General features: G+C 39.3%; 1 protein-coding gene across 2 annotated transcripts in view; it reads left to right on the forward strand.

Moving 5' to 3' along the window:
• WAC (WW domain containing adaptor with coiled-coil) overlaps positions 1 to 14464 on the forward strand; it is a 53397-nt gene that overhangs the window by 38645 nt on the left and 288 nt on the right. The window contains exons 10-13 of one of the 2 annotated variants that reach the window (XM_042816921.1): positions 159 to 307; positions 4085 to 4203; positions 9953 to 10136; positions 11979 to 12106. In XM_042816921.1, the coding sequence (XP_042672855.1) occupies positions 159 to 307; positions 4085 to 4203; positions 9953 to 10136; positions 11979 to 12106 (580 nt within the window). Of the gene's footprint in view, positions 1 to 158; positions 308 to 4084; positions 4204 to 9949; positions 10137 to 11978; positions 12107 to 14464 lie in introns of both variants that reach the window. The other variant, XM_042816920.1, reaches the window with a different exon arrangement.

Consider the following 14464-nt stretch of genomic DNA (forward strand, 5'->3'; position numbering starts at 1 on the left):
AGTTGTTGAATATTTGATTGTTCCAGTTGTTTATTCCCCCTCTGTTTTGAATGGAATCTGTTTGTGTAATATCTAATACACAATACTGTGAAATACTGGAAGAAAATGTATTTCACATTGAGATATGGTTTTACAAAAAACAATGTTCTTCTTCGCAGCTCAGCCATCTAATCAGTCTCCAATGTCTTTAACATCTGATGCCTCATCACCAAGATCATATGTATCTCCCAGAATAAGCACGCCTCAGACTAACACCGTTCCACTTAAGCCTTTGATGACTACACCACCGGTATCATCACAGCAGAAGGTAAGCTCCTGTTGATTTATGGCATACTGCAGTAGGAAACCACTCGAGGTAATAGTAAGTATTAATGCTGTGTATTTCAGGTACCGACTACTACGTGTAGGATGATGACATGCGTGTTGTCTTTCTCAGTAGGAGCGGAAACAACTGGAAGCAGCTGTAGTCAGTTTGTCAGTACCATGCTAGTATCTTGTAATACACTTTTTTGTTTATTCTTGGAGAATATCTTGCATTCACTTAAGATGCTATCATATGCAGTAGTAGTGTCTGGAAATATTAGTAAGAGATCAGCATTGCACCATACTTAAAAGAAAATAAAAACTTTCTACAAAGGGAACAGCTGATACGGTTCTTTGTACTTTAGCCAATAAATGATCATTGGATTGAGGGAAAAATTCTTAGCGAGTTGATTTTCCTTGGCACAGTCTCAGATTTGGTTCTAGGTGTTTACAAGGTCAGTAGCATCATTTTCCCTTTCCTCCCTACCCCCTTTATGTTTGTTCTTTCAGATTTTCTTATTTGGATAAGTGGCAGGTGGCACGTGAAAGAAAAGAACGTTGGTTTTTTTTTGTTTTTTTTTCTTTTTGTGATTCCCTCTTGCTGATCACTGCTCAGAGGAAAGAATGTGTTTTGCTGTGAATACTGTAGGAAGGTTAAGAAGCAGTTGGACACCTTGTGTAACATTTTATCAGTGTAAGAAGTATGACTATAGACTTTAGAATGGAACAGTTTTGCGTGACTTTTTTTTTTCCCCCCTAAAATTTGTTTTCTGCCTATTTTCACCCTTGCGTGTAGCTGAGATACCTTTCTCTCAAAAGTCTGCTATGAAGAGAACCTCTTGTAGTTTGAAGGCCTTAAAGAAATATTTTTATCTTCAGGAGGACAGATTGCATTCCTTATTTGAATATAAACACCTAATTTTCTTATACTTGAGTTGTTTCATGGGCATAAAGAAAACCAATTATTCCCACAGGTGGTTTTTGGTGATTGGCAGTGATTTGTGAAAGCCTAATGTGTACGAATCCTTCTACTTGTCTTTCTGTCCTTAGAGAGCATAATAAGTCAGTGTGGTCACATCTGATGTCTAGCCAACGAGTACTGAAATCATCATGTAGCAGACTTGTAGCTAAGAAGGGAACGTGTGTGGTGTTTTCACATCCTAGGATAAGAAAAATAATAATTGTGTGGATTTTTTTTGTTGTTTTCTGTTGTTTTGTTGATTTTTCCTGGCTTTTTTGTTTGTTTTGAAGTTATTTACTTTCAGTAGTCTGAAGTTGGTTCCTTCTGATCTCTGCACTCCTGAAATATGAATCTACTTTATAAAAGTTTTGGTCATCAGCTACATTGTAAAGATTTCAGAATCTTAATCCTTTGCAATCTTCTGTATCTTCTGATTTGCAAGACGTTTATCCTTGTCTTACAAACAGCTTTTTTAGTATTTATTGTCACTGCACAGTTGTTTTCCTACAACTGTGCAAACAAATGTGTACCCAGTGCCCGCCATAATCTCCATCATTATGCCTGTGTAGTAGGTGTTATAGTGGTGAAGTATTTCTTCAGAGAAAAGGAAGGCAAGCCAAGTGCTCTAAGTAGGGCCAGTGTGTCTTGGTAGACCAACAGTATAACTGAAGTTGTTTTTGGGCACACAAGCCTTCCCTCAAGTATCCTCAAGCAAACTTTGAGGCTAAATGAAGGTTTGAGAAGAGTTGGTCTGAATCCTACTCCAGGATGGAGTGGGGGAAGGGTTGGTAATTTTATGCTTCGTTTGTGATGACGATCTCTTAACTCCAGGCTAGCTTTTGTGATTACCTATAGTCACTGACTTGGCATCAAGGTTTTCACCTTTTCTTAAGTAGAGTATTGTATGTTTTATTGCTGTGTACGTGTGTGTGTGTTCATATATAAGCTCTTCTGCAGCTGATGTCTATGTTTTGGTGAGCATGCTGAGGCACATAAGTTGAAATTGCTCTATTTTAATCCAGCTTTCTTTCGAAGATTGCAACTCTGCTGTTTTGTGTGTTGTACATATTGCATACATGAGAAGTTTTTATCCCGTCCCTCTGTGAAAAAGTTCTAAGTCCTACTACTCTGGGATATAAGCAGTAAAACTGTATTTTTTCAAGGCACCTTGAGTAACTTAACAGACCTTCTAAGAATCATAACACACTTGACAACATGAGCCTTTTTGGGGTTTGGTGCTAGCAACAAAGATGTTGAAATATTAATGTGAACTGTTAGTCCCAGAAGTAGCAAATTCAGGTTCAGCAGCAGATAATTTTCCAGTTCAGTAAGAGCTTTCTTGATGTTTGTTGTAGTCACATAATTACATTCTGGCAATCAATATCAAGATGCAAACTTTGGTTATAGCTCCAAGGGGAGACTGTTTTAGTAGTTGGGATTTTTCAGTCAGGTCAGCTTATCCTGCTCTTAGAACTCAGTGTAAGTTAGTCCAGATGTGGTGCTGTGCCAGGAGGCTGTTCCAGAACACAGGCTGGTTGGTGTAGGTGCTTCTGTGCAGTAGGTGTAGGTAGAACTGAAGTGGTACCGTGCAGGCAGGGCCCAGTGCCATGTGGCAGCTATGTTGGCTGGCTCTGGAGACAACGTTACATGGGTTGTAAGTCAGGCTTGTTCCTTAGGGCTGCACAAACACCGTACTGCTTTTAAACTGAAGTTGGTTTGTGTGCCTGCAGAAATGCATGGGAAAAGGTGGAATAGCTAAGAGGATTTGTAGCTTCTTTAATAGCGTTTTTTTTTTTTTCCCAGTGAATCCTGTTTGTTTTGGTTTTTTGGTTTTTACAATCATTTTAAAATTGTGTGTTTTTTTGGTTTTTTTCTTTACTAGCTAAGGAGCTAGTTAGTGTCTTACTTTAGATCTGCAGGGTGATGGTGATATCTGCAACCAGACTTCCTTTTGAAATTATTCCTTGTGTTAAAACAATTTCAATTGTTACATCTGTTCACGGGGTAAGCGAAACATAGGCATAGATGGCAAAGTTTTTCATGCTGCACACTTCATAAAGATATTTAGCCTTTTCAGGAATCAATTTATGAATTACTGGTATTCCATCTTCCTTAGCTGTATAGTTCTGTTGATTTCAACTGAGATAATCACTGTGTATTCTTACAGTAATGTTAATTTTTTTCTTTACCAACGCTGCTATTCAGACTGTTTTGGCTTTTTGTGATAATCTTAAAAGGTAGATTTTTCTTTTGAATGTAGGTTTGAGATTGCATTACTATTTTGTTTGTATTTAAATAAATGAATTTGCATCCTGAGTTATTTTAAGAATGACTGGTTTGTTTCACTGATGTCTGTTTCTGAAATAGAGAGGATATCTGGAGGTTCTGATAACCACTAGCAGGTAATCTACACCATCTTGGTGTCAGCAAATGCCAGACAGGTGCCCTGACTTAAATTTTTGTCTATATGGATCTATAGAATCAGTTCTTAAGTAATAGGGAAGGAGAAAAATTATTAGCTTGATTTTTCAGGTGAGAAGGCAGATGAGTAATTTTGCAGCCACTTCCTCTCTTGCACCTTCTTTAAAAAGGATAGGGGTTACACACATGGGAGGAGAAAATCTTAACCTCCAGATAGTGTAACTTGAGCATACGTTCATAAGTTACAGTTCTTCTTTTCATCTTGTTGTAGCTCAGAAATGCACAGTAAGCAAACAGAGCCTCTTGAAGAATAAGAAACTTCCATCAACATCAACTTCCTTCCCTGTTTTCCTGATAGTTACTGTGTAGGAAACCTAATGAAGGTTTTAAACTTTTCAGGTTGCTACTCCAGGAGTTAAACAAGGACCAGCTTCACAGTCAGCACCTCAGCAGCCGGTAATAGCTGACAAGCAGGCAGGTCATGAACCTGCCTCTCCTCGAAGTCTTCAGCGCTCAAGGTATGTCGAAATACTTCTCTGTACTGTCTTGTTTCTGTTCTGAATCCATTGTGTGTGACATGGGTTGCAGTTTGTGGATTCTTCTTGGCTTCTTCACTGGCCACACAGTTTAACTCTACTACTGCTGCTGGATGTCTAACACATCTTTGTTACAGATCTCACGTGGCAGGCTCTCTGCATTTGGAACGCTTCTCAGAGTTGTGTTCGCAGAAGCAAAATGAAATTCTTATTTCTGACCCGTTGCTCGGCAATCAGTCATAGAAGTTATTCCTTGTGTTCTGACTCAGAGTTTGGAGTTTTTTATTTTCTGCGTAGTTAAGAGAGTAAGGGCTTTAACTGGCTTAGTGTTAGATGTTGATGATGTCTTTCTGTAGTGTCATTTGTTTGTTTGTTTTAAATCATTGAGAGCTTTTGTGTAATGTTGGCTGCATTAAACTTCATTCTGATCTTTGTCAAGTATCTAACCTAAAACTTACAATACTCAGTGGGTGGAACAACCAAACAGTGTATCAGCTTCAGCATCTAGTAATTATGGATATTGCTGTTTAATTCTTTCTTAATAGTAGTATCAATGATAAATTAATGTTTTACAACGAACTAAAACTTTTTGGTAAGGGGAGTAGACGTTTTTTTTAAGGAGTAGATTTTAGGGAACAGCTCCTAATCAGCAGGCCCTCTTGTTCTTTGCTGGTTGTCATTTCCCAGTAGGCAGTCTTGCTGAAGAGGGATAGATACTTTCTTGGTCAAATTTGTGTTGGGTTGGAGTCAGTCTGAGGTGATCCTGGTGAGTGTTTTTCTGCTGTTCCATACCCTCACCTTTTCAAGTTTTAGGACTTCCTGCCCTGGCATATATGCACTACCCATATCCAGTTATCTTCAGAGATCTGTTGAGCCTCTACAAACCATTGCTGCACTTGGCATCAGCATTGTGCTGGCAAAGGGAAGCTGAATTTGACCCAGCAGCTATACAGCTGGATCAGAAGGGTCACACAGGCAGCAACATCCCCTGTTTGAGTAGGAGAGACACAGGGAAACAGTGCACAAGTTGAGGAGAGTGTGCAGCCTGTTATCGAAGATACTGTGACAGTATTTTCACCGAAAACTTGATAGTAGTTGGTATCCTGTATCTTTTAAATGGTTGGATATTTGTGGCAGCAATATGTCGTGACAAGTGTATGCATTTCTACTTCCTTGGAAAGTTGCAGAAAATGGAGGATCAAGGAATGGGTTCCAGTGCTGTGGAATTGAACAGAAATGGACCAGTTGAGATGCAGATTTACTCATCTCCAAAAGATTTCCTATAACTGAGCTAGCATAGAACAATTTTTAACTTTGCAGGAGAAAGCAGTCAGATTTGGGCTGCTTCTGAGTCTGAGTCCCTGAGGTCTTTTTGTGCAAACGAGCAGCATAACAACCTAAACTGTGAACAAGTGGTCCAAAAAGAGGCTGTATCAATGAAGGCATTGCTTTCCTACAGGATGCCAGTTTAAACATGGGTTCCTTGTGCAGAAGCTGGTAACTAAGTTTCCTTTGCTTTGATAAGTATAGAAGTCTTAAGTAAATAGAGCTAATATGTATTTTCACCTCTTTTGGAAGAAGTACTGTTTAAGAAACATTGGAATGGCTGTTTTGAAAGAAAAGGCATCATAAAGATGACTTTTTTTTCTAAGAGATAATTCCAAAGACATACTATAAATTATCACTACTTTAAAAGTAGGACTAAATGAGTGCCTCAGTTATTAGTCAGGATACTGGTTTCTCTTAATAAAGAATTGGGAATATTTTTCTCTTACTCTAGAAAATGAAAAAGCGCTGGAGGGATGTCTTTCCTCCCCATTATTTACATACTGTAAGATTTTGCAGTATTTCACAACCATCCCGTTTCCATCTTTGTGTACAGATGCTTTATCCTGTCTGGAAGCATTTTATTACCTGTGGCATAGACAGTCTGTAATTCATTTAGCGGGTAAGGGGGGTATTTGCTGGTAGCGAAGCAATACGAAACCCAACAGCAGTTTTGTATCATTGCTGCATTAGTAGCTCCCCCTGCTGCTGACGTAGAAGTACTGGGATATTTTAGTGCTAGGATACTTTAGGACAGTATGTTTTATTCATAGTTAAGATGCACGTTTATTTTTCAGAAGCTTGCAGATTTTAGTTATTCCTTGAAACATTTGTGGTATGTTGAAGAGATTTCTACTCGTTATGTAGGAGTCAAAAGTTGGGATGGTAAATGAGAAGGCAAGTCACAGGGATACTTTGATTCCACTGCAACTGAAGCTTAAATAGATACTGAAGATCATGTGTCAGTTCTGCTTAGTTAGTCAACATAGCCTTTCTCTAAGCCATCAGTATGCTGATGCTGTATGGATGCATAAAATCATAGAATAATTTAGGTTGGTAGGGACTTCTGGTTATGATCTAATCCAAGTTCAAACTCAAACTAGAACCAAAATGACCTTTGAATATCTCTGAAGAAAGGGATTTTGCAGGCTCTGAGCATCTCTTCTGAATGTTTGACTACTCTTACAGTGATATATATTTTTTTCTCTTTTTCCATTTTTTCAACTTGTTTTCTGCCTCTTGGCTTATCACTGTGCTTCTCTGGGAGGATCCTGGCTCTATCTGCTCTCCCTGTAGATAGCTGAAGATATTAAGATCCTTCAGCTCTTTCTTCCAGCCTCTTTTTTTTTTTCCAGACAGAACAAATCCAGTTCCTCTAGCTTCTCCTGAAATAGCATGTGCTTCAGCCCCCTTAACAGCTCTGTGGTCCTCTGCTGGATTCCTTTGGTATGGCAGCTTTTTTTGCCTGGTTTTGAGCTCCCTACTACACAGCACTCCAGGTACTGTGTATCTTACAAGCTCTGAACAAAGAGAAGGAATGCTGTATTCAACCATGTTCTTGCTAATACAGCCCAGCATATGCTTGGCCTGCTTTGCCACAGGAATACATTCCTGACTTGCATTTAACTTGTCTGCCAGGATCCTCAGGTCCTTTTCTGCAAATCTGTTTTCTGACCACTCAATGCCCAGTCTGTTACATTTCTGTGGGGTTATTCCAGTATTGCTGCAGAGGATTATTCCACCTGAGCCGCAGGACTTTGCATCCGCCTTCTTTAAAAATTGATTCTTGTCTGCTCTATTCCCATCCCTCTGAATAACAATCTGCCCTCCCATGTGTTGACTGCTCCTCCCAGTTTGGTGTGATCTGCAGACCCACTGAAGATGCACTCTGGAGTAGCATCTGTGTTGTAAATAATGACACTGAACAGTGTTGACCCCCCTCTCCCCCCGAGTTGTGGATCAGCAAAGGACAGCATTAGTTTCTGGCTTTCACCTGGACTTTGTACTGCTGACTTTGTACTGCTGATTGACACTTTGAGCCCAGCAATCCAGTCAGCTTTTCATTCACCTTACACATGATGTATGGACATGGATGACTGAGGAGTTAGATGATAAGAAAACTATGGAGAAACCATGTCAAAGGCCTTGTTGAAGACATCGCTACTGCTTTCCCCTTCCTCTGAGGTTGGTTTGGCATAATCTGTCCTTGCCAGATCTGTTCTGGCTCTCTATTTTTGCTTTTTAGCCTTTAATGTTCTTGGAAGTGGATTCCAGGAAGACTTGTTCCATAGGTTTTACAGTGACTGTGGTTAGGTCAACAGGCTGTAGTGTCCATGCTCCTTGGCTTGCTGTAGATGACTGTAACATTTGCTTTTTTCCCCATTCTCAATACAGTTGTCTTCTCACCGTGATGCTTCAACGTGATACAGTATCTCAGTCATACTTGCCAGGTCCATCATTACCCTTTAGTGCGTGCTGTCTGGTTTAACTGCTCCTTAACTTACTCCTCTGTTGCAGCCTGATACTTCCCTTGTTTTGTCTCTGCTGATGCACTCAGGCACATGAGAAGGGCAGCCCCACCTGTCTTAGTCTTTCTTCTGCTGTGCATCTACAGCCCTTTTTGCCCTTCACATTCTTGATTAGTTTCAACTCCAGCTTCAAAATCTAAATGCCGGTTCTCCTCATCAACAGAATGTTTCTAATGTTAAGTGCTTGCACTTTTAAGTGGTTGTAAAGTGGTTAGGCCAATTACTGAAGAGAATACATAGCAAAAAATATATATATTTTTTCCAGTTATGACTTTTTCACACAACTTCTGCTGCCTGAAATCAGAGGAGATTTGTGTATATAATTCTAAGAACGAATCTTTCCAAATCTTTCTGCATAATTGTTTTTAATGTATTAAGCTTTTTAAAAAGTTTGGGGGCACTGAAAGGAATGAGGTTCAACAAAGGAAGTTCTGGAGTGGAGCAAAAGTCTTTGTTGCTGTACAGCAGCGTGCTGTACCTAATTTGTAGACTGTTCGGAAAACTGCTGTACTGTGCAAGTGTGAGTGATTAGGGCAAAACTCTGGGCAGTGGACTGTGAAGATAGTTGCACTGTGCTAAGATGTTGTGTCAGTCCTCAGGTTACTTGATGAGTTACGGTAGTTGTTATTTGTAATACTTGCAGACTCTCATTGTGCTCAAGTTTGCTGCTCCCTTAAGAGGCTGGTGAGGACAGAGGCAGTCTGTTGTCTTCCTGACCTGTCCTTGTCCATACTGACATGCTTTAGCTGGCCCTATCCTGCCTCTTAGGAAATCACAAGAGCAGAGCTCCACTCTGTGAGTGAAGGGGCAGGGGGAGCGATCAGGAAAATACTAGAAGGGGATACAAGGAAGCAGAAACCTTGTTTTGGTAAGAGGATAAAGGAGTGAAAAAGGGCACATGCTGAAACTTCAGCTGTTAAGCTTTCCCAGCCTGCATTATTGCCCATCCAAGGGTAAGTTCTTCTAGAAGATCAGATCGCCTGGATAGCAGCACTTGCGGGGATGAGGCAAATCTTGGTAGTAGGATACAAGGCAACCACTTCAAGTTGCACACGAGGAGGTTTAAGTTGAATATCAGGAATAATTTATTTATGGAAGAAAGTCACTTAAGCACTGAGCAGGCTGCTGAGGGAACTGGAAGTCACCATCCCTGGAAGCATTTAAGAGACGTGTGGATGCCATGCTTAGGGACATGGTGTTAAGTGGATAACTGGGCTTTTTATGATCTTGAATGTCTTTTCCAGCCTCAGTGGTTGTATGATTCTGATCCTTCATTTGTTGAAGGGAATAGAACAGTTTTGATGGTGGTGGAAATTTTTATTTTTTTTTCCTTCTGTGAACAAACTCTCCAGCAAATGATTGACAGTGTGAATATTGTTTACTTGAATTTGCTCAAGTAAAGCAATCAGAATGTACTGCTGCTGTACAGCTTCTGATCTCTTCAGTACCTGAAGTGAGGATGTACAAAATCTAAGTGTCACTTAAGGCATTTGCTTTTTGGCACTGGTAAAAATGGTTAAACTTGTGAAGTCCATACAGTTATATTTTTAGACTGGGACAGCACTCTTTGTGCTTAATAATTACGTGACACTAAAATATAGCCGCAATCTACGTTTCTTTAAGTTAGGTAGATTAAAAAGAAACAACAACAGAAAAAACCCCAACAACCGGAAAAACTCTGCCATGTAGCACTCAAACCATTCCCATGCACCTAAGAGGTTTGAGGATAAGTGTTTCATGTTTGATATACCAGAAGTATTTACCTTCTCTTGATTTATATGCTTTATGTGGCTGGAAGCAGGGGATTTTTTGTGTTAGTTTTTCTGTGTTTACATGTTTTTAGAGTCTTACTTTATAACATTTCTTTCTTCCAGTAGTCAAAGAAGCCCATCACCAGGTCCAAATCATACCTCTAGCTCTAGTGCATCAAATTCAACACCTGCACCACAGAATCCATCTGTACGACCCACCTGTTCATTAACACCTACGCTAGCAGCACACTTCAATGAAAACCTTATAAAGCATGTTCAAGGCTGGCCTGCAGACCATGCAGAAAAGCAGGTGAGTACACTTGTGCTCTGTTTCTTGGGGGAATGCTGAATGGGTGGCTTAAAAACTCTTTTTTGTTAGCCACGTTGCCTTTTCTAGAAATTAGAAGGATCTTTAAGGTAAATGTGCTGGTCCTTAGCCAGAAAAAGGGGAGAGGTGGGAGGTTAGGCCAGACCTCCACGTCTCATGTGTGATGGCTGTTTACCAGCTGAGTACTTTGTCTTACTTTCATGTACCTGTGCTTTTGAAATCCTCTCCAATAGAAGAACAGTCATCATTGTAAATAGTTTCTCTTACTGACAAAGTTTGATTGAAATTTACAAACAACATAAATTTTAACAGATCTTTTCTTAAAATCTTTGTTACGTGAAAAATGTGAAGAATTAGGTGACAGTGTTAAACTATTTGAAAGCGATCCACAGTTTGAGTCACTGAGTTGTTGGCTCTTCACAGTGAAAAAAGAACTGTGCCTCGTTTGTTGGATCCAGTTTTTAAGTTGATGTAGAGCTCAGACTGAATGTAAGCCTTTTGTTTTTTTTTAATCTTTTTTTCCTCTTCACATACTCTTCATCATCCTTATAAGTACATGCTAGTAATATAGGGAAACTGGGTGCACGTCAGCTACTTAGAATGTGTTATTCAAAGAAACTATATTGGTTATTGTGTCCAGTTGAAGTCTTTTCTGTCAAAGGCAATCCAGTTTGATGGCCTAGGTCAGATACTGATCTTACTTAGCCCATCTTACTTTGGCCTTCTGAAGAACAACTGCACACTGCCTCAAGCCTACAGTAGAAGCTTATGGCAAGTAACTTGCAGGATTGCTCTTAGAAGCGCTGTTTCTGTTGCTTCTGTTTTGGGTTTTTAGTTTGTTGGTTTGTTTTTTTCCTCTATTAATTTTTAAATACTATTTTAAGACATTGACAAACTGTATTGAGTCAAACCACCATTGCCATGAAATGTGGAAATGATGAGCACAGTCATTTCTTGCTGTGGCTTTGGCCTGATAGTTGGAGATTTTAAGTTGACAGTGTTATTTTCACTGTGTGCTGAATTGAGAATATCTCCCAATGTAGGAAATTTGAATATATACCATTTTTTGGGTCACTTTTTCCCCTCCAATATCAGTAATAAATGGAAGCAAAACAGCTAATGCTGTGAAGTCATGTACCCTGCTGGATGCTCTTACCAATGTGCTGAGTGTTTACATACTGTATTACATCATGTGAAAGTGTTGTGAGTAAACCAGTTTTGAATAGTCACACCCAAGTTAACTGGAGTCACATATCCAGTTCAGTGACAAGAAATGGTAGGAATGGTAAGAAATGTGCCTGCTGTGGAGAAAGGCCATTCCTTCTGAATTTGCACATTGCTCATCTCTGCTTGAGTAGTGGAAATATTGAAGTAAAGGAGTTTGTTTACAAGAGAACACCTGAAGAGGGTGATGAAATTCTTCATAAAGTTGCTGAAAAGAAAATGACATTCAGCTATTTTTGTCAGCAAGGCTTGGATGAGGAATGAAAGTTGGTCGTGAGCCCTGTTGTGTGCCATCTTCAAGATGGTCGAAGAAAGGTTTGTTAGGGTTAAGGAAATCTAAATCGCCCCTTCCAGCATCGGTTATGTGACATATTAACATCCAACATTGTTCTTTTCTGATTCTAAGTGGACATTTGTAGAGCACTCATGACGTTTGTAATGTACTTTTGATTTGATTTACAGTACATTCAGAAGTCACAGCGCTGTAGAAGTTACAGTGCTTGCTGTTCTGAGATGCACTCACCAAGCAGTCTTGTGGCTGCAGCCCATTGTTTCCAATGCTTGACTCAAAACTCTGACTTTTCTATTTCACTGTTGTAGGCATCAAGATTACGTGAGGAAGCCCATAACATGGGAAGTGTTCATATGTCAGAAATTTGTACTGAATTAAAGAATTTAAGATCTTTAGTTCGAGTATGTGAAATTCAAGCAACTTTGCGTGAGCAAAGGTAAGCGTGTTTGTTTTCAGAATAGCAATTTGGTGATTTTCAAGGTGCTATTAGAATTGCCTACTGATATTGTTTTGTCTGAGCAATATTTGTTGATGGCTTTATGAGTATGCTGATGGTTAACAAAATTTGAAAGCTGTCTTTCCTGTCTACGGCCTACCTGTTTTCTACACAGATACATCTTGACAATGAATAGGGCCAGATATGTTTACACAGATGGAAAAGAAATGTATTTCCAGGTACACTGGTTTAGAATAAATCTATAATATCCTTCAATACGTGATGCAGAGATCATAAATGCGCGTCTACATCGTTTATACTGTTCTTAAATGCTACAGTTTGAATGAGACATTGGGTCTAAAGCTGGAACAGGTTTAAAGAATTCTTTCTGATACACATCAAGGTAAAACCAGTGTTTGTTGGTTAGGTAAGAGACATTAGAGAAGGTCTTAGGAGTTCTCAGGGAAACAGTTCTTCAGGGAAAACAGACTTCTTGAGTCAGTCAAAGAGGTTGTCGTTAACAGTGTGGCTGTTATTGTTTCTAAAATCTTTATTTGTTCATAGCTTCATAACATAAGTTGCAATTCCTGTAGGATATTTAATCAGCAGCTTTGTTTCTTACAGATGAAATAAAATGTCTTAGTAAACTATTCTGTATTGATAGGCAATTTTATCAGATGTTACATCAGGTGCCATTGTTCAGTTTGCTAAATGGTGCTTTGTTTGCTGTACACTCTGTGTCTTTAAACCATCAATGGATAATGATTTCTCTGACTTTGACTCTGTGATAGCAAGTTTCTTTTGTTTTTGCTGCCATCCCAAAGACATGGCATAAGTAACAGTTTGTGGGGCAAGAGGGAGGGCCTTCACAAAGCCAATATCAAATATCAAGCCAATCAACTTGAATGATGATATAATTTGCACAGAATAGATCTACTTAAATTTGTTGTAAAACAGAACTCAAAGTATACTGTTTTAATCATAACTGGCAGCATGCAAAATGAGACTCTGCATTGGCGGATAGATTTCCTATGCCTTCACCTTTTGATCTTAGTGTGTTTATGTTCAGTTTGTCTATCCTGATTTATATATTTTTACCTAATTTTCAGTAGAAAATTCCCTTTTAGTGAATCATAGAATAGCCTGGTTGAAAAGGACCACAGTGATCATCTAGTTCAACCCCCTGCTACAGGCAGGGCCGCCTGACCACCAGACCAGGCTGCCCAGAGCCACATCCAGCCTAGCTTTGAATGCTGCTAGGAATGGGGCATCCACAACCAGCTGAACTAAGGATATATTTGAGAAGTATTCATAAAAAGTCTGCTGAAGTGGACATGCTATCTGTATCAAAATTGCTCTGGACTAGCAGAATATTTATGCAGTATTTCAGCTTTTTCTTAAAGTTTTCTTCATATGCTTGCATTGCGCTTCAACACTGGGTAAAGTTGCTACAAAATATTCATCACAAATTCTGGGAAACTGTCTAAACCATATGTTTGTTAATTGAAGCAACTGTTTATGCCAGTTCAGTAGAAGGAATATTTTACTTAGAAATGTAATTGATTTCTCAGTTGCATGTTGTTGCAGCTTTTTTTCATTAAATGTCTTTTAATGATGAAATACTTTGAGGTAGGAATTTACCCTGACTAGAAGCTGCCTTTAGAATGTTTTTTCTTCTGCCAGTCACAGAGAGAAATGCTAGAAAGAAGAGATGCTGAGAAGAAAACTTCTTTGTTTAAAACTTGTTTGCTGAATTACATATGAAATGAATTTATGGCTCTGTACGTGGCTGGTTCAAACTAAAATGCGTCAGGCTGTATTATGGGGATAATTTTTTTTAGGGAAACAAAAGCATATGTAACTCTTCTGCCTGCACCGCTATCTAAATCTGCCGAGTATAAAATCCTCCAGCATATGGGGAGGAAATAAGTAGAAAGGTGTGAGGACGACGGCTTGCATTTCTAATGGCGTTGTGTCTCCAAGAACGGGCAAATTTAGATAGAAGACACGACTGTGAGAAGAAGCCTTTAACCTCTTTTCCACCAAAGGTCCTGGGGTTGGGCTGTGAACAGAGCAGCTCCGCGTTTGGTGACAACTTCAGAGTGTTTTGAGTCGTACAGTTTGGAAAACTGCATGGCACAGATGTAATACCATTGTTCAGAATATTCCTTGTACTCTTCTAGTGCGTCCTTTCTCTTGAAGTGAAGTTCGGATGAATGGTAGGCTTGAATGTCGCTGTGTTTCAGTCATAATGAAAGTTAATTTTCTAAATCAAGGAACCAAGTAGTGCAGATCTCTGTGCCTGCACAGGGAATGTGTTTGACTGATGGAATATATTAAGAATTAATTAAAAATATT

This window comes from Centrocercus urophasianus, unplaced genomic scaffold, assembly GCF_019232065.1.
Source record: "Centrocercus urophasianus isolate 14NV4802_14NV808 unplaced genomic scaffold, USGS_Curo_1.0 seq_16, whole genome shotgun sequence".
NCBI lineage: Eukaryota > Metazoa > Chordata > Aves > Galliformes > Phasianidae > Centrocercus > Centrocercus urophasianus.